The sequence below is a fragment of the Salvia hispanica genome, unplaced genomic scaffold (genome assembly GCF_023119035.1).
Source record: "Salvia hispanica cultivar TCC Black 2014 unplaced genomic scaffold, UniMelb_Shisp_WGS_1.0 HiC_scaffold_827, whole genome shotgun sequence".
NCBI classification, from domain to species: domain Eukaryota; kingdom Viridiplantae; phylum Streptophyta; class Magnoliopsida; order Lamiales; family Lamiaceae; genus Salvia; species Salvia hispanica.
Window position 1 is genome coordinate 122 of NW_025952607.1, and position 23553 is coordinate 23674.

The 23553-nt window shown below is 37.1% G+C and overlaps 2 protein-coding genes, 1 long non-coding RNA gene and 3 pseudogenes across 3 annotated transcripts; 2 read left to right on the plus strand and 4 right to left on the minus strand.

Annotated features, from left to right (window-relative positions):
- Positions 1–4038: 4038 nt before the first annotated feature.
- LOC125200146 lies at positions 4039–6564 on the minus strand (annotated as a pseudogene).
- A 2496-nt stretch (positions 6565–9060) lies between these two features.
- LOC125200151 lies at positions 9061–11391 on the minus strand (annotated as a pseudogene).
- An 812-nt stretch (positions 11392–12203) lies between these two features.
- Positions 12204–16268, minus strand: LOC125200152 (annotated as a pseudogene).
- Positions 16269–16327: 59 nt separating this feature from the next.
- LOC125200150 lies at positions 16328–17512 on the minus strand. Its single transcript, XM_048097893.1, has 2 exons — positions 17114–17512; positions 16328–16708 (listed from the first exon to the last, which is right to left on the minus strand). The coding sequence occupies exons 1-2, from the start codon at positions 17238–17240 to the stop codon at positions 16350–16352; spliced, it is 486 nt and encodes a 161-aa protein (XP_047953850.1). The 5' UTR covers positions 17241–17512; the 3' UTR covers positions 16328–16349.
- A 1918-nt stretch (positions 17513–19430) lies between these two features.
- Positions 19431–20902, plus strand: LOC125200153. Its single transcript, XM_048097894.1, has 4 exons — positions 19431–19467; positions 19545–20011; positions 20094–20196; positions 20290–20902. Exons 1-4 carry the CDS (start codon positions 19443–19445, stop codon positions 20382–20384), a joined length of 690 nt encoding a protein of 229 aa, XP_047953851.1. The 5' UTR covers positions 19431–19442; the 3' UTR covers positions 20385–20902.
- An 82-nt stretch (positions 20903–20984) lies between these two features.
- Positions 20985–21665, plus strand: LOC125200147. The gene is made up of 3 exons (XR_007172685.1): positions 20985–21047; positions 21235–21339; positions 21496–21665. It is a non-coding gene; the product is annotated as an uncharacterized LOC125200147 (long non-coding RNA).
- Positions 21666–23553: the final 1888 nt, after the last annotated feature.

Genomic DNA, 23553 nt, shown 5'->3' on the forward strand with positions numbered 1-23553 from the left:
TGTTGATATAATGTTGTATTTGTTGACATTTTGTTTAGTTTGTGGATTAGTGGCCCATATTGATCTCATTTCTCAATTAAGCTAAATAATCTCAACCTAACAAGACCCTATATATATAATATATATATATATATATATATATATATATATATATATTTGATCTATGAAGACCAGATTTAAATACAGAAACGCAGAACGCGGTCATACGTAGGGGATTTTTAGGTCATAGTTAGTTTATTTTAGGTCATGCTAACAAAGCATGACCTAAAATGATCTTAACATGACATAAACCCAAATCTTATAATATGACCTAAAATCGCTTAATTATGACCTACCGTATTTTGATTAATTATTGACCATTAGATCATCTAATCCTAGGGACAAGATTTGTGCTGCATTTTTTTATTTAAACACATACTTATTTTGATCATCTCTCTATATATATATATATATATATATATATATATATATATACACACACATAGAGTTGCATTATCCACAAATCCACTCTTAAAGACCGAACCACCGAACCATACCAAATTAGGGTTTTTAGATCTAATTTTTTATGGATGAGATACACAAATTTATAAATTATTTTGCCTTCATCACGAGCCTATTTTAATTCATCCGAAGGTAAATAAGGCATACTAACATGTTACGAAGATTTAACTTCATTCAGAATATATACTTCATTCAGAGTTTTACTTCATTCCACAGGATTTACTTCATTCCGATCGTAAATGCGGTTTCATTGTCGTGTCATTCTTTTCTCTACAATATCTATCACCACCTCCACGGCTTGATATGATTTAATAAACACATGGAATAATGTAATAAATTATTGGAATGAAGTATGTATGAGCATTTGAAATCCCACTGAATGAAGTAAAAATCTTATCCAATGAAGTAATAATGTTTCGAATGAAGTAATAAACCCACTTGAATAAATTGCATTTTAAAATGTTAATCAAGTAAAAACTCAAGTCAATGAATTTGAATGAAGCATATGGTGAATCATTTCAAAACCTACTGGAAGCAAGTAAAAACATGTTGTAGTTTCAAGGTATTACGACTGAATGAAGTAATATACCTATACAATGAAGTAAAATGGGCTTGTAATGAAGCGAAAAAATTTACACAAGAGACATCTCATCAAAAACACTAGATCTAATGGCCCGATTTGGTCTCTAGTTCGGTCTCTAAAATTGGTTCGACATTGATCACAACTTTATATATATATATAGATCTCATTATCCACAAATTCACTCTTAAAGACCGAACCACCGAACCCTACAAAATTAGGGCTTTTAGATCTATTTTTTATGGATGAGATGCGCAAATTTATAAATTATTTTCATCTTCATCACAAGCCTATTTTAATTCATTCCAGGGCAAATAAGTCATACTAACAGTTACGAAGATTTAACTTCGTTCCGAATATATCACTTCATTCTAGTAGGTTTTTACTTCATTCTAATAGGTTTTTACTTCATTCCAGTAGGTTTTTTCTTCATTCCAAGACGTAAATGTGGTTTTCATTGTCGCGTGTCGTTTCTCTCTACAATATCTATCACCAACGCCTGGCGCTAATATGGTTTAATAAACACATGGAATAATGTAATAAATTATTGGAATGAAGTATGTGTGAAGCATTTGAAGTCCTACGAATGAAGTAAAAATCTTATCCAATGAAGTAATAACGTTTATGAATGAAGTAATAAACTCACTTGAATAAATTGCATTTTTAAATGTTAATCAAGCAAAACTCACGTCAATGAATTTGAATGAAGCATATGTTGAATCATTTCAAAAACCCATTGGAAGCAAATAAAAACATGTTGTAGTTTCGGTATTACGTACGAATGAAGTAATAGACCTATATAATGAAGTAAATGGGCTTGTAATGAAGCCGAAAAATTTTCACAGGACATCTCATAAAAAACTAGATCTAATGGCCCGATTTGGTCTCTAGTTGGTCTTTAAAATTGGGTTGACATTGATCACAATCTCCTCTCTCTCTCTCTCTATATATATATATATATATATAGGGAGAGTCCCATTATCCACAAATCCACTCTTAAAGACTCGAACCACCGAACCCTATCAATTAGGGCTTTTAGATCTAGTTTTTTATGGATAAGATACTGAAATTTATAAATTATTTTCGCTTCATCACGAGCCTATTTTAATTCATCCGAAGGTAAATAAGTCATACTAATATGTTACGAAGATTTAACTGTCTGTAATATATTACTTCATTCTAGTAGGTTTTTATTTCATTCTAATAGGTTTTACTTCATTCCAAAGAGGTTTTTACTTCATTTCGATCGTAAATCTCGCGCGTGCAGTTCTTTTCTCTCTACAATATCTATCACCACCGCCTGGCGCTAATATGGTTTAATAAACACATGGAATAATATAATAAATTATTGGAATGAAGTATGTGTACAAGCATTTGAAGTCCTATTGAATGAAGTAAACATCTTATCCAATGAAGTAATAACGTTTCGAATGAAGTAATAAACTTACTTGAATAAATTGCATATTTAAATGTTAATCAAGCAAAAACTCACGCCAATGAATTTGAATGAAGCATATGTTGAATCATTTCAAACCTACTTGGAAGCAAGTAAAAACATGTTGTAGTTTCAAGTATTACGACATAATGAAGTAATAAACCTATACAATGAAGTAAAATGGGCTAGTAATGAAGCGAAAAAATTTTCACAAAGAAGACATCTCATCAAAAAACTAGATCTAATGGCCTGCATTTGGTCTCTAGTTCGGTCTTTAAAATTGGTTCAGACATTGATCACAACTCTATAGGGATGTACTAAGATGACAACCCTCTTTATTGTAACACCATATCACTATTTTAGGCCATTGGATCTGAAAATCGTGTGTTTGTCATGCTACCACGTGTAAAAACACGGAGGGGTAAAATAGGAAATTTATAATTTTACGTTACGATTGCGATGTTGTTCATTGAATATTGCAGCTTACCACAACAATATTCGCTTACCACGATGCAATATCTAATACGATAGAGCGAATATCTAATACAGTAGGACTCAAACCCGTGTTATATATATATAAAGTGCACTAGGTGCCACCATAGTTAAAATAACATCATACCACCAATATAGTCCGTTAAATCTCATCAATGGACGCTAGGGTTAAGTTTCGTGAAAAACACGGTTTGCATTCTATCGATTAGATATTGCATCTACTTATATTAGATATTGCAAATGTGGTAAAACGTCAATATTGTTGTGGTAAGACTGCAATATTCAATGAACAAGACCAATAATGTAACGTAAAATTATAAATTTCCTATTTTACCCTCCGTGTTTTTACACGGAAAATGACAAACACCGATTTTCGATCCAACGGCCTAAAATAGTGGTATGGTGTTACAATAAAGAGGGTTGTCATCTTAGTACATCCCTATATATATATATATATATATATATCTCATATTTCCCTATAAAACTAATAGTGCTATAAAAGTGAGATGCGTGTTCCACTAAATTTTCACTAATTTTCTTTTACATAGTCTTAATACTCGTAGTTAGTCAATTGGAAACTCTTATTATTCTGAGACGAATAGAATATACGATAAGAAGAAACATGAGGTATACTGAGTAATTCATTTTGAATTAGTTAATATTCATTCATAAATATGTTTAAATATAAAATACCTAAACAATCCATGTTCATATATATGACTACAAGAAAGAAACTACTCCTATATCTTTGCCTTATCCAATAAAGAACTCGTTCTGGCAAGAAATGGATATAACATGGTCTATGCAAGATTCTGACAAATAGATTTGATTTAAACCTTTACTGGTTTTCCAAGCATGAACAAGAAAACCAGCAAACAAGAACTGACATTATAGATAAGATATTCATCCAATAACAAACAGACAACAGGCTGGGATCATGAATTTTGGACTCAAACACAACAAAATCATGGGCCTCATCCATTCAGTTTGACCCACTCAAAAGTAGAGAAAAAGGGAGCCAAAAAGATTTGATCTTCCATGAAAAATGATTCATTTTTTCTCCATGGAAGGATGATGTATACATGGATCCTATGTACAGATTGATGTATGGTCGACCTACTCGGAGCACGCCTCCCTCCGGCTTATCGGGGTGGCGATTTCTTTCATTGCCCCTTTAATAGGAGCCCGGTCGCGGGCCAGGTATTTAACAGTTAGTGTCGCAAAACTTTCGATTGGTCCTATTCTGAACTGCCTTCACAGCAGCAACTCTTGCAGCCGTGGCCGCCTTGTTCGCAGCAGCCACGGCCGTCTCCACCTTCTCGTCCACCGCGCCGCAGGTGGATCGCACTTTCTGCCGTCTTTCTTGCAGCCTGCCATCGCACAAGAAGAGGTAAAACATCAACATTGTGCAGAATACTCCCTCTCGTCTCACAGTAATTGACACATTTCCAATCCAGCACGAGATTTTATGTAAGTTAAGTAGAGAGTGTGTGTGTAAATGTAACCCTCGTCCAAATTCTCAATATATACCTGGACGGCGCGAAGAACTGCGTCTGATATAGGGGGAGGGGCGTTGTGAGGCTGCCACAGTCCCACTCGCCGGACCTGTTCATTCCGTTTCTGAACGTGTACGTTCGCAGCCCTGCTTGCGCCCCGTGCCACGACCCCTCGTAGCAGTGGCCGCTGGCGAAGTGGTAAGCTCCGAAGCCGTGGATTTTGTCTCCGAAATACTCCCCACCATATCTATCTCCATTCCTACAGAAGCAAGAGCTTGATTTAGACTTAAGATCAATCAAGCAAGAGGTGAAACAGAAACAGATGTTCAAGAAAAGTGGTGGTTGATTTCTGGTGAAATTTCCTCAACTGATTGACTGGTGAAGACTGGTGAAGACAGAGACATCAAAGCTGTATAACAACTTGTGCACTATTCAACATCATTAATCACAAGTTGCAAAACAAATTTTTGGAGTAATATACAAAATTTAGACATCTAATTCCCAATTGAGCATCAAATCCAACTAATTCTATACAATTGACTCATGAGACCAAATGAATCTATAAGGTAAACATTAAACACACACATCAAGCACAGATTTTTCCATTTTGGGACATTATCTCATTTAATCATGTCTCATTCAAGCAACACAAAACCATCAAATTCCACACATAAAAGCCTGCAAACAAATTCATGAACTAAGAATAGGGAAAAGGGATATCACAAAAATCAAATCTTTAGCCAGAAATAATTTTCCATTTTGGGAAAAACAGATCATTATCTCATTCAATCACATCTCATTCAATCAACACAAAGCCATCAAATTGCACACAATAAAGCCTACAAACAAATTTCAAGAATTGAGAATATGAAAAAAGGATATATAACAAAATCACATCTTTAACCTGAAAGATTTTTTTCTATTTTGGGAAACAACAGATTATTATCTCATTTAATCCCATCTCATTCAATCATCACAAACCCATCAAATTGCACACACAAAATCCTCCAAACATACTCAAGAACTTCAAATATGGAAAAAGGACACAATAAAAATCGAATCTTTAACCTGAAATGGTAGCATCCAAGGCCATGCTTAACACCATACTTGAACTCCCCAACGTAACAGCTCCCATCCGCGCAAGTCTGCACTCCAACGCCATGGCTCTGCCCATTACACCACTCTCCGGCATACGAATCCCCCGTATAAAACTTGTACACCCCGTATCCATGGCGCAGCCCTTGCTTATACTGCCCTCTATACTTACTCCCCTTCGCCCAGCTCTCAATCCCATACCCATCATACCTCCCATCAACCCAATCCCCTTCGTATTTCCCGTTCACAACGAAGCTATAAACCCCACTCCCATTGCACTTCCCATTGTGAAACTCACCCTCGTAGAAATCGCCATTGGTGTAACACTCCACACCTTCCCTCACCACAACAACCTCTTCATTCTCCTCCAATTCCTCCGAATTCGGCTCACCGATGAACCACTGCACCGGCTTGGCTTGACTCTTCGAGGTAAAACAGCAACACGAAAGCCCCAATCTCCCATCACAGAGCCCCTTACACAAAACGAAGCTTCTCCCAATCAAAACCCTGTTTCTCGAAACGAGGAAGAGCAACGCCGCGACGAGGATTAAGGCAAGGAGGAGACTCTCCGAGGTGGAGGCGCCGTCCCAGTTGAGAAAAGCGTAGAGAAGAAGGAGGAGAAAGGCGAGAAACGGGAGGGGATTAGGTCGAACAGGTGGTGGGCGTGGATTTCGGTGAGGCTTCTGCTCCTCGAGGTCTGCTATTTCTTGATCGGAATCAATCTCGCTCACTGACGAAAGGCTCTGAATCGATGAACGGACGGTGGGGGAGGAGCGGAGAAGGGAGGAGTTGGTTCTAGTGAGCTTCAGCTGGCTTTTCTGACCGTCCATTTTTAGGCCGAGCTCCGCCGTTGGATGGGATTCGGCGCCGGAGAGAAGAAAGAGTTTGAAGCTGCGGAAATGATCAGACTGGTCCGGGTTTTTTGAAGAGGAGGAATATGGTGGGGCCATCTGCGTTTGATTGTGACCGTTGATTGAAGATCTACGGTTCAGATTGGTTCGAGATTCTCCGCCGTCGGATGGGGGGATGAAGAAGACGATGAGAAATGAGAACCAGATATTTTTACCGAATATTATTATTTATTTACTTTGCGTATTTTTTATTTTGCTTTTCATTTTTTCTTGGCGGCGTAGTTTTATTGTGACGATTAATTTAAGATAAATTATAGTGCTAAGGAAAAATCATGAAATTATGTAAATTTTGGCTTATTTTCAATTTTGAAAAATATCAACAATATATTAAAAATTTACTCTTAAGCCACCTATATTTTTTTGTTGTGGGAAAATTAAGAATAAATCCAAAAATTTTATACTCCTAGCTTTTTTTCCTGATTTTTGTAGTTTTATTACGGATTGGATGCTTCAATTTGCCTCAAAAGTATATAGGAAAATAGTAATCTCTTTATTTTGATAAGAAGAATCTTACTTTGTACTTGTTTTATATATTTACTTTTATAATGGAATATGAATGAAATGAACTAATATAGTAAGTAATATATTTATTCCCCATATAATAACATTTAAATAAAATTTTTATTGTAAATTTTAAATAACAAAGAAAAATTTTTATTAGTGGGGGAAAACAAAAGGAAATTTAAAATTTGAATTCTGAAAATCAATTGAGTTCAATGTAGATTTGATGACTTATTACATTTGAACCAATTTACAAGTACTAGTATAATTTTTAGAGTAGTCAAATTACCAGTAGAATATACATGATTTTTATTTATAAAATTCAATTTTTATAAATTTCATGTGATTTGATAAAATTTTATAAATAAGACAAATGAAATATAGTCTTATAATATCCAGTATTAACTTTTTTTCCTTTTCCAACTTATAAAATACAGTAAAATTTGTAACCCATAAAAAATTTTTAATAGTGTCAATGGAAGGAGAAACTATTTGGCAGTTATATCCCATTTGGTCAGTTTACTATCGCATTATAGATTTGGATGATGATTAGTCCTTTAATTGTCGATCGGGAAATATCTTGGAAAACCAAAAAAAAAGTCCAGGAACTCATTATATTAAAAAAAATATTTTTATATATAAGAAAATAATATTTAATATGATTTTCCGCCATTTGGAATATATGTTTCTTTTTGCAAGTGAGAAAAATTCATTTATATATTGAATCATGGTCAAATTTTGGCTAGTTTCGTAATGATTGATGATAAATTAATTAAACCACTAAGTTTCAATTTTTCTCCGTTGTTTCTTTTTTTAAAAAACGACCCTTTGGATCTCAAAACAATATTAAATTAGAATAAGAAAATAAAGGAAATGAAAAATATTTATTTTAATGAAATTTCCAAATAAAAACCCTCACCAAAAAACCTAGTTTTGTTACAAATGAGATAGTTGAAAATATTGGAACGAATTTTAATATTTTGTTTTAAAATATTATTAAAAAAATTAGAATTTGAACAATTTTTTGTGATTTAAAAAAGACATTTTGTCCCTTTGGCTTTTTAGCATGTCAATTTTAATTGTCTCATTTAGTATTTTCACTTTATTAATTTATTTTATTCATATTCATCTAAAATTGAGATCCACGGTCCATCAATTTTTTTTTCATGTATATTACTCTTCATACCCTTTAAAAGTGGACTGGGTAGTGAATTATGAATCTAGGCAATGATAAATTGACAATAGATCACAATTTTAAATTTGAATCTAACAAATAATGCACTTTTTTTCCTCTTTTTAAACCCTATGTACTCTTGGTTTAAAAAGAAAGTTCCTAAAATCAATTTAGTTCATTGCACATTGATTGAAAATTTTGAAAAATCTAACTGAGTGTCTTAACTTATTTTAAAAATTAACATGCTATATACATAATTTAATTTGAGTACTTGCCTTATTATATAAAGTCATCTATATGCCCAAAATTAAATTTTAGTTTTCTTATTATATAAAGTTTTTTTCATATTTCATGTGTATAATATTTAGAAAAAAAGACAAATTGCAAAACTATGTAGTATATATAATACAACAATCAACTATTTAAAAAATATATAAATTATATAATTATTAATAGCATATAATGTAAAATACTATTATCATAAAACAAAACGTTCTAAATTTGGAAAAAAATTTAAAATTTTTTTTTTTTAAAACATAAAAAAAAATAGTTTTTTTTTTAAAAAAAGGAGAGAGTAATTATTATATTTTTTTAGTAGTATAAGAAATTGCTATACGTTTTCTTGTTGTAGTAAATTTGGTAATAAAGTGTTTACCAATTATAGTTAATTCATTTGGGACGAAAATTTATTTTAAAAAATTTAAATTTAAATGTGGGAAAATAAGGGAGATGAATTTATTTTTTTCAGCTTACATACGTATTTCACGAATTATGAATGGTTTTGGGGAAAAAAAAAAGGGTTTCTTGTTTAAAAATAAAATTTGATTCAATAAAGAATTCAATGGTAACAAGATTAATACTTATAAAAAATTAATGCCATTATTTATCATTTCTTCAGCAACAGCTTCTCCTTCATCCTCACCACCGCGCTTCGAAGAGTCTCTTCATCTTTGCAGAAGGTAAACCTCACCAGATTCTTCCCCTCCTCGGGATCAAGGTAGAACACGCTCGTCGGGATGGCAACGCGCCGACTTCCTTGATCAGATGCTCGCAGAAGGCAACGTCGTTTTCCATCCCGAACGGCGTGTGGTCCACCACCACGAAGTAGGTCCGCTCGACGGGAAGACCGTGAAGCCCACGGACTCGAGGCCGTCCACCAGGATCTTCTTCTTCGTGGCGTAGTCGCGCCTCAGCTCCTCGTAGTGCGACTCGGGCGCCCGGAGGGCGCGGCCGCCGCGTGCTGCATCGGCGTGGACGTCGCGAGCGTGAGGAATGCGTGCGCCTGCCGCACCCCCATGTGAGGTGCGGGGAGCTATCGCCCACCCGATCTTCCACCCGGTCAGCGAGAATGTCTTTCCGAGCGAATTCAGAGTCACGGTCCGCTCATACATTCCGGGAGCGAGGCGATGGAGATATGGTCCATCTCGAAGGCCAGCTTGTCGTACCTTCGTCGGAGAACACGAGCACGTCATGCTCTGCACATAACGAGGAAATGGCTTGAGCTCCTCCCTCGTAAACATTTTCCCTGTCGGGTTGTGTGGAGTGTTCATCAGGATGGCGCGAGTGTCCTTCGTGACAGCAGACTTCAGTTCGTCAATCGGGATCGAGAAGTTCGGGGCTTTAGGGTGATGGACTTAATTTTCGCGCCAGCCATCGACAGGGTAGCTTCATAGGAGTCGTAGAATGGGGCAAATACCACAACCTCATCCCGGGGTTTATGAGCCCTAGAATCGTTGCAGCAATTGCTTCCGTGCATCCTGAGGTGACAGTAACTTCCTTCTCCGGATCAACCACGAGACCAGTGTCCAGCTTGAAACGATCAGCCACAGCCGAGTTCAAGTCGGGAACCCCATATCCACGAGCATACTGATTTTTACCAGCTCGAATGGCCTCGATAGCAGCTTCTTTCACAAATTCCGGACCATCGAAATTGGGAAGCCCTGTCCGAGATTGATAGCACCGTGCTTGATCGCAAGGCTGCTCATTTGCGTGAAAATTGTCGTTTTGAACTTCTCCAACAGCTTTGCAATCTGAAAAAATGAGCCGGAAAAGGGAAATCAATACGCGATAAGGATACTCAAGATCAACAACACTAGATAATCCAAAGGTATTGAAAGATGCAAACAATAAAAAGCCTTCAACCATAATAAACCAACTCAAACACAAGTGAGCTTTTACAATTCATAACATCAAAACTCCATCTATCTCCTTTCTTTTCCCATCTGTCCTAACAATTGCTCATAAAATCACGTGCCACCCAACAGACATCTTAACGGGACGGAGGGATTATGTTATATGGAATCCCCAAATTCGTAGTCAAAGACACTTAAGACTCCAAGCAAAAGTAAATCATCACTATCCATCTAAAGCGTGTTTCCGATTACACATCCGATTTGGCCATTTTGGTCCATCCAGCATAACTCGGTCCTGTTTCACTTTTACTACATATAGTAAGTAGCTAAGTCCAAATGAGTCTCACTTCATAACTTCTTCAACTACGTTTCTTGAAACCCGAGCAGTCAAAAAGTAGGACATATAATCGCGAATATATGAATCTCCACTGATGCTTTCTTGGTCATATAGGAATCTCCACTCATAAATCTGAATCTAACATCTCTCCTAAGTTCTAAAAACCACATTATAAGCTGGATATTGAGAATCATGCCTCAAAAAAGTGAACCTTTTTCTTTCAATCAACAAAATTAAAACAAAAAAACAATACAAACTGGTCGATATCTCAGAACAAATCTAGCAAATTAGTGAATTCGTAAAGCAGCCATAAATTCGCACATTTTCCTGGATTTTCCAAAGCTCAAAATGTCAATTCGGACACGCAATTAGAACGAAAAAGGGAAGGGAGAGACCTGCAGAGGGCGTGTGGGTGAGTTCTGAGACGAATCGACTTGAGCTGAAACGGGCTGCTGCTGCTGCTGAGTAGTGGAAATCGAGGAGGCCATGATTTGGGGAATCCTCCTCTTAGCTGCAGAGATTCCCAACTTTACGGCTTTGTTATTGGACAGTATTTGGTTAAAAGTGAGGGTTTGAGCAATTGCGGTCTCAGCATTTTGTGGGAAGAAGATGAACTGGAGTGGAGCATCAGCATCAATCTATGAATTTGACCTATAAATTTGGGGCTTACCTTTCTCTCTTCATATTTTCTCTCATTTGGGGAATCTTCATGTTAATTACTGATGCTTCAGTCATCATTCGGATTTGAATTGAAAAAAAAAAAAACATTTTACAAATTAAGTTGTATTTTATCCAATCAAAACAAAGATACATTTTCTTTTTTTGGATGTATTTATCTAATTAACACATTTTCTAAAAATAAAATATTAGCATCTCTATATCATTTTCTCTTACTTCATTTTTTTTCTATTTAGCTCATAAAATAGAATTACATAAAATTCTATGCTATATAAGAAATGCTTCATTTAGAATGGAATTGAGGAGTACTTTTATTTTATAATAACAGCAACTTTTTTGAATACGAAAATATCATTTCAATTAGATTTTGTAGTGAATTGTACAAATTTCAAATCCTATTCACTATTGTAAATTTGTAATAACTAAAAACTTTATAATTTTTACTACTTGCCTTCTCAAAATTTGTCCTTTAATCAAGCGTGAGTTTTAAGAAATGTAATGAAAAGTGAGTTGAAAAAGTTAGTAGAATGTAGATCCTACTTATATATATTAATTTTATAATAAAATATGAGTATGAATGAATTAGTGGAATATGAGGTCAAACCAAAAATGGTAAAAGTGAAATGGAACAAATTTTAGGGATGACGGAAATGAAAAATGGGACAAATTTTCAAAGACGGAAGTAATAATTGCTATTTTTGGTGAAATTGGTGGTAGCATTGCAGACAGATTTTTCTACATTGACAAAACATCAATACTAAAAACAATTATCATCTAATACTCTGAGTAGACTTTAATGTCAGTACTATTAATCAACATTAAACGCTATCTGAAGCCAGATTGAGGTTCATAAATCCCAAAACACAAATAGTTATGATTAACTTACAGAAAATTATGGAATTTATCAAAAATAATCAGAAAGTTACAATCACAAATATAGTGTACGCAGTAGATTTACTATTATTTATATAATAAAACAGAAATATAATAAAACATCCATGGCTCCATATTAACTCAGGTAGACTCAAAACAAACTCCGGCAACACACCAAATGGCATATAACTAAAACATAGCCACTTGATGAACAACCACACTCCCCTTTACCTTATATACACCTCTCCGTCGTTCGACTTTCACCTTCACCGCCGACCCTAGCCTACAGCTCCATGACAACGCCTTATTTCCAGGAGGACGACGACGATGCTGTTAGTGAAAATACGAACTAACGTACATCCTTGCCTCGATGTCAATGGGGCCATCGTCCCCGCCAACAGCGTGCAATGCAACAGGAATCGTTGATAGGAGATGCAGAGTGAGGGGAAGAAAACAGGCTCACAATCTGTAGCATCTCCGTATGTCTGTGACTCCCCCTCGACAGGGTTCACCAGCAGAGCAACCTCGTCAAATGTCTTGCTGCTCCTTCCTGGACTGCTTTTCTTGTTTGAACGCTTGTGCGATTGGCTGAGCACCAGGGTTGATGTGGCGTCCAGCCACTCTGCTGTTATCCCGTCAACTTCATCATAGTATATACGCGTTCAATCTGCCAGAAAGTAGCAGGTGAAGATTAGCAACCCAGATAGACAAACTTCTCAAGTAGATGTCTATTATATAAACACGAGAGTAAGACGAGCGAAATGCCAAGAAGAACTTACAGCCAGCTTGGTAATGTATATAGACATAAATCTCGGTCCAAGACCTAAAACTCTGGCTTCAGAAATAAGTATCTGCCAAGAAGCAATAGATGGAATAGATCAAGCAGTCAGTGCACAAAAACGATCAGGAATGCAACAAAAGATTACGAGGAAAGAAAGGTGAAATGTAGCTAACTTAAAAATGGATGACATGTGAGAGAAAATTATACCTGCTTCTTTCTAAGCAAAAGCCACATGTAGAGCTTGTCAGTAGCATCCTTGACATGTCTGGCAGCTCGCTTTCGCTCATTACAATGAGCAGCCACATCAGAAAGACTTTGTGGAATCCCATATCTTGCTGCTTCAGCAAACAAAGCATCTCGAGCTTCAGCTGTTTCTATTTCATCTTTGTCGAAGTGTACGCCAGTGAAGCATCTCCCCAGTTTTTCCTCTTTGGCTATGTTTCTCAGCACTTTTATCCTATTCAAGTAAACCTCTTCAGCTTCTAGAGCTGCAGCCAACGTGCGGTGTACCACAATGTCAGGGTAACGACGCAGAGGAGAAGTGAAGTGCGTGTATAAAGGAACTGCGGCGCGTAGTGACCATGATCATTACTGTCCTCGAGTTCTCCGCTGCAAAAGTACGAGGCTAGTTGCATTGGCCTTGCAGCATAAGACATAGGATATCACACAAAACCGAGTCATCCCCAACTTCCCCTGATATGCTCCAATGAACGATGGAGTTGGGCAGATGAAGAAACATCCAGTTTTAGACCATGTTTGTTACAAAAGGCCTGGAAGTCTCTAAGTTTACGAGGATTAGGTTTGGGGTGCCTTCTCAGTAGAGCAGAAGATGGATATGCTCTTGTAATCACTTCCGCAGCTGTTCTATTGGCCAAGAGCATAAACTCTTCGACAAGACTGTTTGAGTCCTTGCGCTCAGAAAACACAGTATCATATGGTCGCCTTCTTCATCAAACAAATAAACAACTTTTGGGCTTTCAAGAGACAAAGCCCCATCATCAAACCTATTCCTCCTTAATAGTCTTGAGATCTCAGTGAAGCCTTTTCACAGATTCAATTATGTCAGACCATTCAAATTGACCATATAAATTAGGCCAAGGCTTCACTGTTTGACTACAATTACGACATCAAACACACCATCGATAATTTCTTGAGCATGCTCATACGAGAGCTTGCAACAAGACCGTATGATGGTGCGGCCAATCCAATGCTCTAGAATTTCACCACTAGAATTCATGTCCCAAATAATAGAGAATGCAAGCCTATCCACTCCAGGGTTGAGGGATGCTACATCATCTGAAAGCATAGGGGCAGCATTGGCAATTTACGCAGCAATAAGTAAACACTGGTGGATCGAATCAGGGCATCAGTGTCTAGAGCTGTATCGGGTAGAACAAAATAGGAAACATCAGCTATATGAACCCCCACCCTGAAATTACCATCTTGCAATATTTCTACTGACAATGCATCATCGAGATCAGTAGCGGTTGAAGGATCTATAGTGAAAATACACAAATTTCTTAAGTCTCTTCGGCTTTGCAATTCTGCCTCTGGTATTTCCCAAGGGATGTGTGGAAGACACGAGATTACTTCAGAAGAAAATTCAGAAGCATCAATTGCATTTTCAAATAAAATTGCAGCAATCTGAGCTTCAGCATCACTACCTCTTCCAAAAACTTGAACAACACAAGCATCTGGGATATAACTTTCTTCAGCCCAACTAACCACTTTGGCAGCAACTAGATCGGACTCGATTGTCAAATCACCAGCTTCCAAACGTTTCCTGATGCTTGCTGGCAGGTTTATGATGGAGACCGTCATTTTGGTGAGTTTTGGATCAGTTGGCGTCAATAAAACATACCCTTGACTGAGTTCCGGTTGATATTTGTTCTTCCTGGAGTTCTTTTTTTACACGCTCTACTGTAAAGCCACTGCTTCACCTCAAGAAACCAACGATATAGTCCCTTCGAATAGACCTTTCAATGATAGCAACAACTGAACCAGTTGGTCTTTTGACGGATACAAACCTGTTAAGGCACACAACTTCACCAATGAAATCCTTGAATCATGGGCATCACCAAGACAAGACTGCATGGAAGAATCAGATGTAGATACTTGAGAGCCACCGACATAGCCTTCGCTCAACACTTCATTTTTATTGCTATAGTTATGCGAGGTTTCCCCAGGACAAGACTCATCGTCCTGAGAGGCACCGCCTTTAGCAACAAATCCATTGTTACTGGAAAAGCCATTCTGGGGCTCCACATCTAAATTACATTTTCCGCTAGAACGATCTTGGGTATGCCTACGACCATCATGTAAATTGTTGTCTGGTTCAGCATTATTCGTAGTTTCAACTGACCCCTTCATTCTCGGCCACAATGATGGTGAATCAATGGCAATAGCAACAGTATCTCCATCAATCTACAACAAGTTGAAGTCAAGAAATTGGAATGATTATTACAGGTTAAGGAAATTTTGGAAACACGTGGCAACTAGTAGCACTTTGACTACAAAAAAGCACATACAACTAGTAGCACTTTGAATGCAAAAAAGCACATGCAATAATAATACTGATGAGATATAACAAATGCACATCATAATTGCTGTATAATGATCACAAAATAAGGCAGAAAACTTTTTTCCTAGAGTCCTAGGCAACTTCAATTTGATTTTAGAGCAAAACAGAATCTTAGTCACAAAGCCAACCAATAGCCCAGTACGATTTTAGCAGAAACTACAAGCCTCCTCTTTGCAGAGAATAGCAATCACTAAAGTTATTTATTAGGTAAGTTCAAATTTTACAGATACAAGTTTCAGTATCACAGGGTAGACAAACAGCTCCTTCATACAATTAAAATAGTTTACTCAATGTAGAAAGAAAAAATGGATCAGAAGGCGAATTAACATGTAAATCATGAAGAAGAATTCACATAGAAAGTGACATCTAGTATTAAATTTCTGCAGAGACAATTTCATGACATATATGGAGAAAAGGGTAAAGAAGAGAATATATATTCATTCTAGCAGGAGTTTTCAGATAGGCGCAAATCAAATTAAGGAACACTTACAGCTCTATTTTGAGCCACCACGTTGCCAATGAGAATATCTGTTTGGACGCCATCGATCTTGCAATAGGCCTAACATTAAAAAATAAATAAAAGCTCAACACCTCACATGTCATGATCAACTGCATACAATCACAGTGAACAGAACCAAAGCAAGTTGTAGAACAAACCTCAAGCCTATTATGAGCATTGACACGAAACTCAGCCTTCAACAACTCCCTTTCTGCACAAAGAAAAGTAGTACCATTATGACAGGAGGGGATAACACGGCTGTCCTGAAAAAACCTTACATGCATTAAACACAACCAACCTTTAGTGCTTTATCCGTAGCATCCGTGGACCAATGAGGAGGAAAATATGTCCGACGCGCCAGGGAATCAATCGGCCGTGCAATCAACACAGGTCCAACAGGCTCTTCACTAGAAGCAGGCTCAGGCACTGGACTGAGAGATAACGGTTCCTCGCCTGTAGGAGGAACTGATCGCTGATTCATAAGATTTCCATCCGTAGCTAGTTCATCTACATGTTTTGAGGCAATCAATCCAGTGCCTACATTACTTTCTTGAGGCGGTTGATGATGCCCATCTGACACCATATTATGCGATGAAGCGTTAGCATTCTGTGAGCTAGATGCATCCAGATCGGCCTCACCCACTGCATAAAAAACCACAAGTATCATAAGCATCAAAACAGCAGACAGACTAATTTTCTCAAATCTACGAAAACATAAACACAAAGAATATGAAAACATGCTGGGATTTCTTGGCAGTGATAAGTAATACTAACACACAGTGGTTTCTTATATAATAGTACTACTATTTCGTATGCTTTCATAACCTAATATAATAAAATTTACAACCTAATTGGTCTAAAACAGAAAATAAAAGAAGCGGAATTCGATAGCTATAAACATCTTTGACGGCAGCATTACGACAAGATTCCAAATTCAGCCAATTTTCTAGTTAATCTCATAAAAATGAAATCTTTAATAGAAGTACTATACAGTGAAGAACATCTCCATAGACGACACAATAAGAAGAGATTCAAAAACCCGATTACCTGACGGCGATTGCTTAGATTTCCTAGCTCGGCGCTTCTTCTTCCTGCTATCTTTCATATCACTATCCACTAAAAAATCATCCGTGTGGGAAGAAACAGCACTTGATTCCGCAATTAAACTCCCCATAATCACCGACGGCACAAATTAATAAATTAAAAACTAAAACTAGACCAAATCTGGGAAAACAAAACTAGGGAGATGGATTTTCCGCTTTAAACAAAAAATTCGCGGAAGAACCCTAAAGCGAAAGGAAGAGATGAATTGAAAAGGGTTAAAGGAAATTAATGAGGGTTAGGTATCAGTAACGTATATACTCACTGATATTGAATTGAGAAGCGAAGGTAGAGGGGATAGGTATATAAATTTTAGAGAGAGAGAGAGAGGGGAAAGGTGGGTGAGGTGAGAGAGAGAGAAGTGATGATTGGTCGGTGAAGCAAGACGCCGACTTTTCTTCTTCTTGGGTTTTGGCTTTTCGCTTTTGCTCTACTTTTTTTACTTTTATTTTTCATTTTTACAAATTTTTTTTTTGGGGTGGAGCGGACGTGCGGTGGAGATGCGGGGATACAAGGCATGAGAATTGATTTCAAATTGAATTTTTGCATCATCCGATCATATATCCAAAATTCTAAAATTTTATAATTTGATCCGATTTGAATTAATTGAAAATCCAAACTAAAATGGCATAAAATAAATTCAAAATTTGATAATCTAATATCAACTTTTGAGATTATCAAAATTTGAAAATTTAACACTACTTTGTTCAATTTTTCTATCGATAGCTTAACGACGTAGTAAAGATGTCTAACAACTTTTTACCTCAAATAAGGTACATGAGATCAATCTTCTCCATTGAGTTAGAATTTGGAAGCGAATGACCAAGAGTGAACAACTTAACACAAAGTCATATGTCGTCTCATAAATTACATATGCTCACGATGCTTCTTGAGCATGAAGACACCAAAAAATTGTTAAAATTAGGCACATGACAGTGTTACTATTAGCCTTCTAATACGCAACTAGGAGACAAGCCATATAATACTACGTAGGTTGACATGAGTTTTAATAAATAATTAGTAAAGTATGAGTAAGTGAGATATAAAGAAAAAGTCATTGAAGCATTCTTGCAAACTGCCCTCGAACCTAATCTTGCTGCCCTTACGAGCAGAAGTCGTTAATCTTGTTAGTGGAGAATGAGTCACATCATTATGAAAAGATTTTCAAAATTAAAAGTGTATATTTTTTAAAAAAGACAATAATGCATATTCTATTTAAAGGAAGGGAGGATAAGTTTTACCCACAACCCTGTAATCATAGGGAAAGCTCATACCACACTTTTAAAACATTTTTTGCCTAAGAAATCTTATTCCAAAATGAGATGTTCAAAGAAATAAACTTATATACCCTACTTCCAAGTGAATTGATAATTTTTAGAATAAATGGATGATTTCATCTTACAATAAAAACAGTTAACATCATTAATTGCGGTGTTCCATAGGAGCGCGAAGTATACGAGGCAAAAATGATAGAAGACACTCCAATCAATTTTCCCGCCAATATTCCCTCCAAAAATCACTTCTCTCCTCTTCTCTGAAACCCTAATCCCAGCTTCGTAGAGCTGAGCGTAAAAACCGCATGAAAAATCAAAGAATCAAGAGGAGAATGACATCATTAGATGAGTCTTGGAGAATAACACCCGCCAAGATCCACTCTCACAAGAGACAGAAGAGCACCCGACCATCCCCCAATCCCAATCCCAATCCCAATCCACTCGCCACCGTCTTCACGCGCAGCAGGTCCGCATATTCTCCCACCAGCACCGCTCCGGATTCTCCAGACCCGACCCGCTCACCAGAAAACCCGTCCCCGCGATGGAATCGTTTCTGGACGCGAACTGCCTCAGTGCCCCGCGCGCTCTGCTCACCAAAGATCTCCGGCATAAGAGGGTTTTCAGTCCAGCCGTCGACTCAATCGAGGACAAAAACGAAGAGCAGAGCAATCTGTTGAAGGGCTTCGCTCCGAGCACGGTCCCGGATGTCGACGATGCGAAGGATTTTGAGCTTGAGAAATCTGAAATTGATGGGGTAAGTGATCTGAAATTGAAAGATCGGGCGATTCCTGGAAATGCGTCTCCTCCTAAATTGAAAAAGGTACAAATTGCTCTTCATCAGATTACACGCCTTTTATTCTGATTTCTTGCCGTTTTTGTATTGGATAAAAAGTGGTAATGGAAATTCTTGGTTTGATTTCTAGGGTATTAATGGTTGTCAGACGAGGAAGGTTTTCAAGAATCCCAATTCATTCAGCTATAAAATATTGCTTCCGCATTTGATGGATATTGTCAATGATTCATCTAGTAAGCACTTGCTCTGCTCTAGTTTTACTAAAATTCATTGTCTAGAATGCTAGATTTAATTACCTTTTATGATGTAGGTGTGTCCAAATTTGAATTAGTAGATGCTGGAAGTAAATCTAGGTCTCCGAAGTTGGATGGTGTCGGTTTTGAACCGAGGTCTATTGCTGATGATAGTTGTGCAGTCAAAACTGAGTGTGTTGCTCCTCGGTTTAATGATTCAAGAAAAGTCTCCACCGTTAAGTGGGATTTGAGTGGCGTGGATAATGAACTCAATCGGACTGCAGAAGCTATTAGGCTGCTGGAAGTGGAGGAAGAAGGTCGTCATAGTGATGTGAATGGAGTCGATGCATCAGTGGAGGAAAGGATTCAGACGACCCCTCCCGACCACCCTTGTATCCTCGCTAAAACAGAGGTTGGTTGTGGCAGGGAATCATCGGATGCTAAGAAGGACCAAACTTTCATTGTTGGCAGTGAGAAGAGCATCAATGGCTCCTTGAAAAGGTGTCCAAATACCAAAGGTGGCGATAGTTTGATGGACAAAGCGGTATGTTTTCTTTGGTGAAAGGACAATAATTATCTCCTTCATTTCCAATGAGCTTCCTTAATGTCAGTTTGCTTTCATCCAGGCTTTGAATCCGTGTTCCCGACTAAGGTTCTTCAGGAATTCTAGGTCAGTCAGTTACAGGAGATTGCTTCCGTTTCTGATGGACATATCGAAAGCTGATTCCTGTAAGTAAAAAATATGCAAGAAATATCACTTGACCCGAGAAGATATACTCATGTCTCTAGGTTTTTCATCATGTATTAATCGCTCTTGTATAGGTACTGCAGCAAAGCCGCCAAAAAATTGCATCGGTTTGTTTTGGAAGAAGATAGACAGCCAGCTCCTTCCGCCACTGCTGAACGCTGTTTTGTGAACAATAATCTGAAAGAAAAAACATGCGAAAGAATACACGATGAAGCTAGAATTCAAACTGCTGCAGATGGTTCGTCTCCTGATAGTAATAGTAATCTGAGGTCGGTTAATTCTGCAACTCTTCCTGATATAGGCACGGTGAATGAAGAAACTGGGCAAAGTCAAAGTGGTCTGGCAAAGTTACCACTAGATCTTGGGTCAAAAGAGAGTATGTTAGTCTCGGAACCATCGTCGGTTGTCAATTGCATTCAGACCAAGCAACATACTCCTGAAGAGCCTAGGTCAGCTGAGAAACACGACACGTGCTTGAGTGTAGAATTAGAACTTCATAGTGGCAATACTGATACAAGTGAAATAGTTAACTTGAAGCAACCCTCGTCCCCGGTCAACACGTTGGATCATTTGGGTGCCTTGGTTTCTCCTAACAACAAGCCTTTCAAGGGAATACTCAAGAGAAATCGCCAAGGGTGCAGAGGGCTATGTGATTGCTTGAACTGTGCTTCTTTTCGTCTTCATGCTGAAAGGCATTTGAGTTTTCAAGGAACCAGTTGCATGATGCGGAAGAAGTTGCATCACAGTTAATGAAAGAACTAGCAAATGTCGTCTTTTATTGGAGAAATCCATCGCTGGAAAAGATGATTCTGCTAGCATTCGACCCAATACAGTAAGTTATTCTTTTAGTTTTGTACATATATCTTGGTGAAGGCTATTATTATACATTCAACAGTTAAAATGAGTTTATTTTACTATATAACTATTTTACTCTGTGATTGGTATATAAGTAGCTTAACACAACCTTCTCTTTCTCCATTATTGAAAATTGAAGTGTACCTTCCTTTGTTTTTATGAAGGCTATTATTAAAGAAGCATGTGATAGGACGATCGAAGCAGAAACCCTGGCAAAGGAGCGTCTTGGTGAATTGAACAACAAACTTAGTGTCCATTGCAGAATCCCAGTATGTATATCCTTCCAAGATAGATCTAATATTTCATATGTTATCAGTAACTATAAATGGCAATTGTTTAACTTTATTTTCATCCAAGCAAAATTCTGCGTATATCACGAATAGCTGCACACAAACAAGTTTCTAATTGGTATTCATCAAATTCAGGTCTTGCTGCAGCCCAAGGTAACTTTTGCTCCTAACAATCAATAAAGGGATAGCAGCAGAGAAGCTACAAGAATTAATGCGCGTTTGCTGAGACAATGTATGCATTGTTTGCCTTTGATTTCTTTATCCAATTGAGGCATTGGTGTGATATTATGTGATAGCCATGGGATTCCGGAGCGTTACATACATATGTTGTGTGTTTTATATAATGAAAGAGATCTCATACTACAGTCCATTGACAGAAGCCTTTTCTTGCTGTATATAGAACATTTACTTTCTTAATCGTCCTGCATTCTCGTTGCTGCTTATTTTTGTGTGATAATGAAGTGGGATATTTCTGGGAAGCTCGATTTCTATATGGATTTAGGACTAGCTTTGGTTCTGCTTAGGAAGGTAAGAAGCGTATGAACACGAATACACAGTAATAAACTCTGTAGCCTCCGTTGGAGCTGGAGGTTTGTGCATTGAAGTTACGATAGTAGGCTGTGAATGGCGCCTCGACCAGTCTGTCGTCACCACCCCGCCCCTCGTTGCTCAATAATCAGCATTCCATAGTTTTTTTTTCCCCTTCTATTTTGTTGTGGCATTACTGAAATTGCACATCAACAATTCAAACACCATTTCTCTATTTTTATCATTGCTTCAATAGTTTTTATCTCTTCATTTAAGACCGTTATTTCTTAAAATTTAGTGTCATCCTTCAAATATGACAACTGCTTCGGAATTACTAATAGAGTAATTTATTGGATTACATGAGAAACACATTGCAATTTCTACACAATCTGATTTTCTTCCTTTAAAATTTTCTTTCAAAAATCAAAGAATTTCTTTTGAAAATATTTTACATATCATTTTTAAGTATAATTTGAAACATTTATCACCTTTGAGATTCATTCGGTAGTGATATCTATATAATATATAAAAGGGAGTTTTTTGGGATATTTACAAAACTATCATTTTATATTAAATATTAGTACTATATTTTAATTAAAACTTTGTTTGAATATATTTATTCAACTTAATAGGCGTGGTTATATATGTGAAAAGAATGCCCATTTAGTTTAAAATTTAAAATTAAAAGGAAAGTGGGTGGGAGGTTTTATAATGAGTGTAAATTAAAGGAAAGTGAGTGGAAGGTATTATAATGAGTGGGAGGTTTCATGGAAGTATAATTAACGAGTCATGGAAGTTTGAGAATGTAGAGGGTAAAAGAAGAGGAAGATGCGTGATACCGTGGAGGAGGATCATCGACATGGAGTTAAGAAGTGGAAGGTTGATAAGAAGGATGGGGTTGGTGACGGTGCGCTTTGTCAATGCCACCATTGAGTAAAGTATGTTCTGAATTTTTGTTGATTTACGAGTTTGTGACTATATGTTTCTAATTGATTGCTTTTGTCATGATAATTTGTTGTTGTTCCAAACTTGCTAGGAGTTTGTGAGTTAACATTCGAGATTGAAGAGTGGCTAAGTAGGCATTGTTGGCTATTGGTTGTTTATTGATTGAAATGACATTAACTATCCATTGCTTAGTGTTATAATCAGTAATTTTTTGTTTTCAATCAATACTCATTAACATAGGGATTAATATAGAAATGAGAAATTTATATAGGAATATGAAAAGTGAGGAGTCATTTGAATTAAAGACACTCTTAGCATGAAACAATGCATGCAAACTCCCTATAAATACTCTTCCCAAAACAATTCTTGTATCAATCTTCCCCTATGACGCATGTGGGTGCCGTTTTAATGGGAGGAAAAGCCGGTTTGCTAAAACATGCTGGAGATGATGATCTCGATGAGATAATTGGAAACGACGTGATCACTTGCAAATCATTAACGCGGTGGCGAGCGTGTCAGCGAGGAGGATAAGAAAAATGGGGATACGAACTCGGCGTCGGAAAAGAGGTGTAATCTTTGTGGCGGTCGTCGAACGAAGGCGATGGTTCTCTTTCTCCGATGAGAAATGGTCGATCGCTATATCTATTGGAAGAAGAGGTGATGCAAATCGGAAAGATGAATTTTCATTTGTGCGGCAGCATGGAGCATAGTGTACATAAA

What these genes read in the sequence shown, in the direction of transcription:
- LOC125200150 (XM_048097893.1), bottom strand. Translation starts at nt 17,240, where the DNA reads ATGGGGAGTTTAATTGCGGAATCAAGTGCTGTTTCTTCCCACACGGAT. An exon ending in ATCTAAGCAATCGCCGTCAG is followed by an intron (nt 16,709 to 17,113) that starts GTAATCGGGTTT and finishes TTTTTTATGCAG; the next exon opens with TGGGTGAGGCCGATCTGGAT.
- LOC125200153 (XM_048097894.1), top strand. Translation starts at nt 19,443, where the DNA reads ATGGATATTGTCAATGATTCATCTA. An exon ending in TATTGTCAATGATTCATCTA is followed by an intron (nt 19,468 to 19,544) that starts GTAAGCACTTGC and finishes TTTATGATGTAG; the next exon opens with GTGTGTCCAAATTTGAATTA. An exon ending in CATATCGAAAGCTGATTCCT is followed by an intron (nt 20,197 to 20,289) that starts GTAAGTAAAAAA and finishes GCTCTTGTATAG; the next exon opens with GTACTGCAGCAAAGCCGCCA.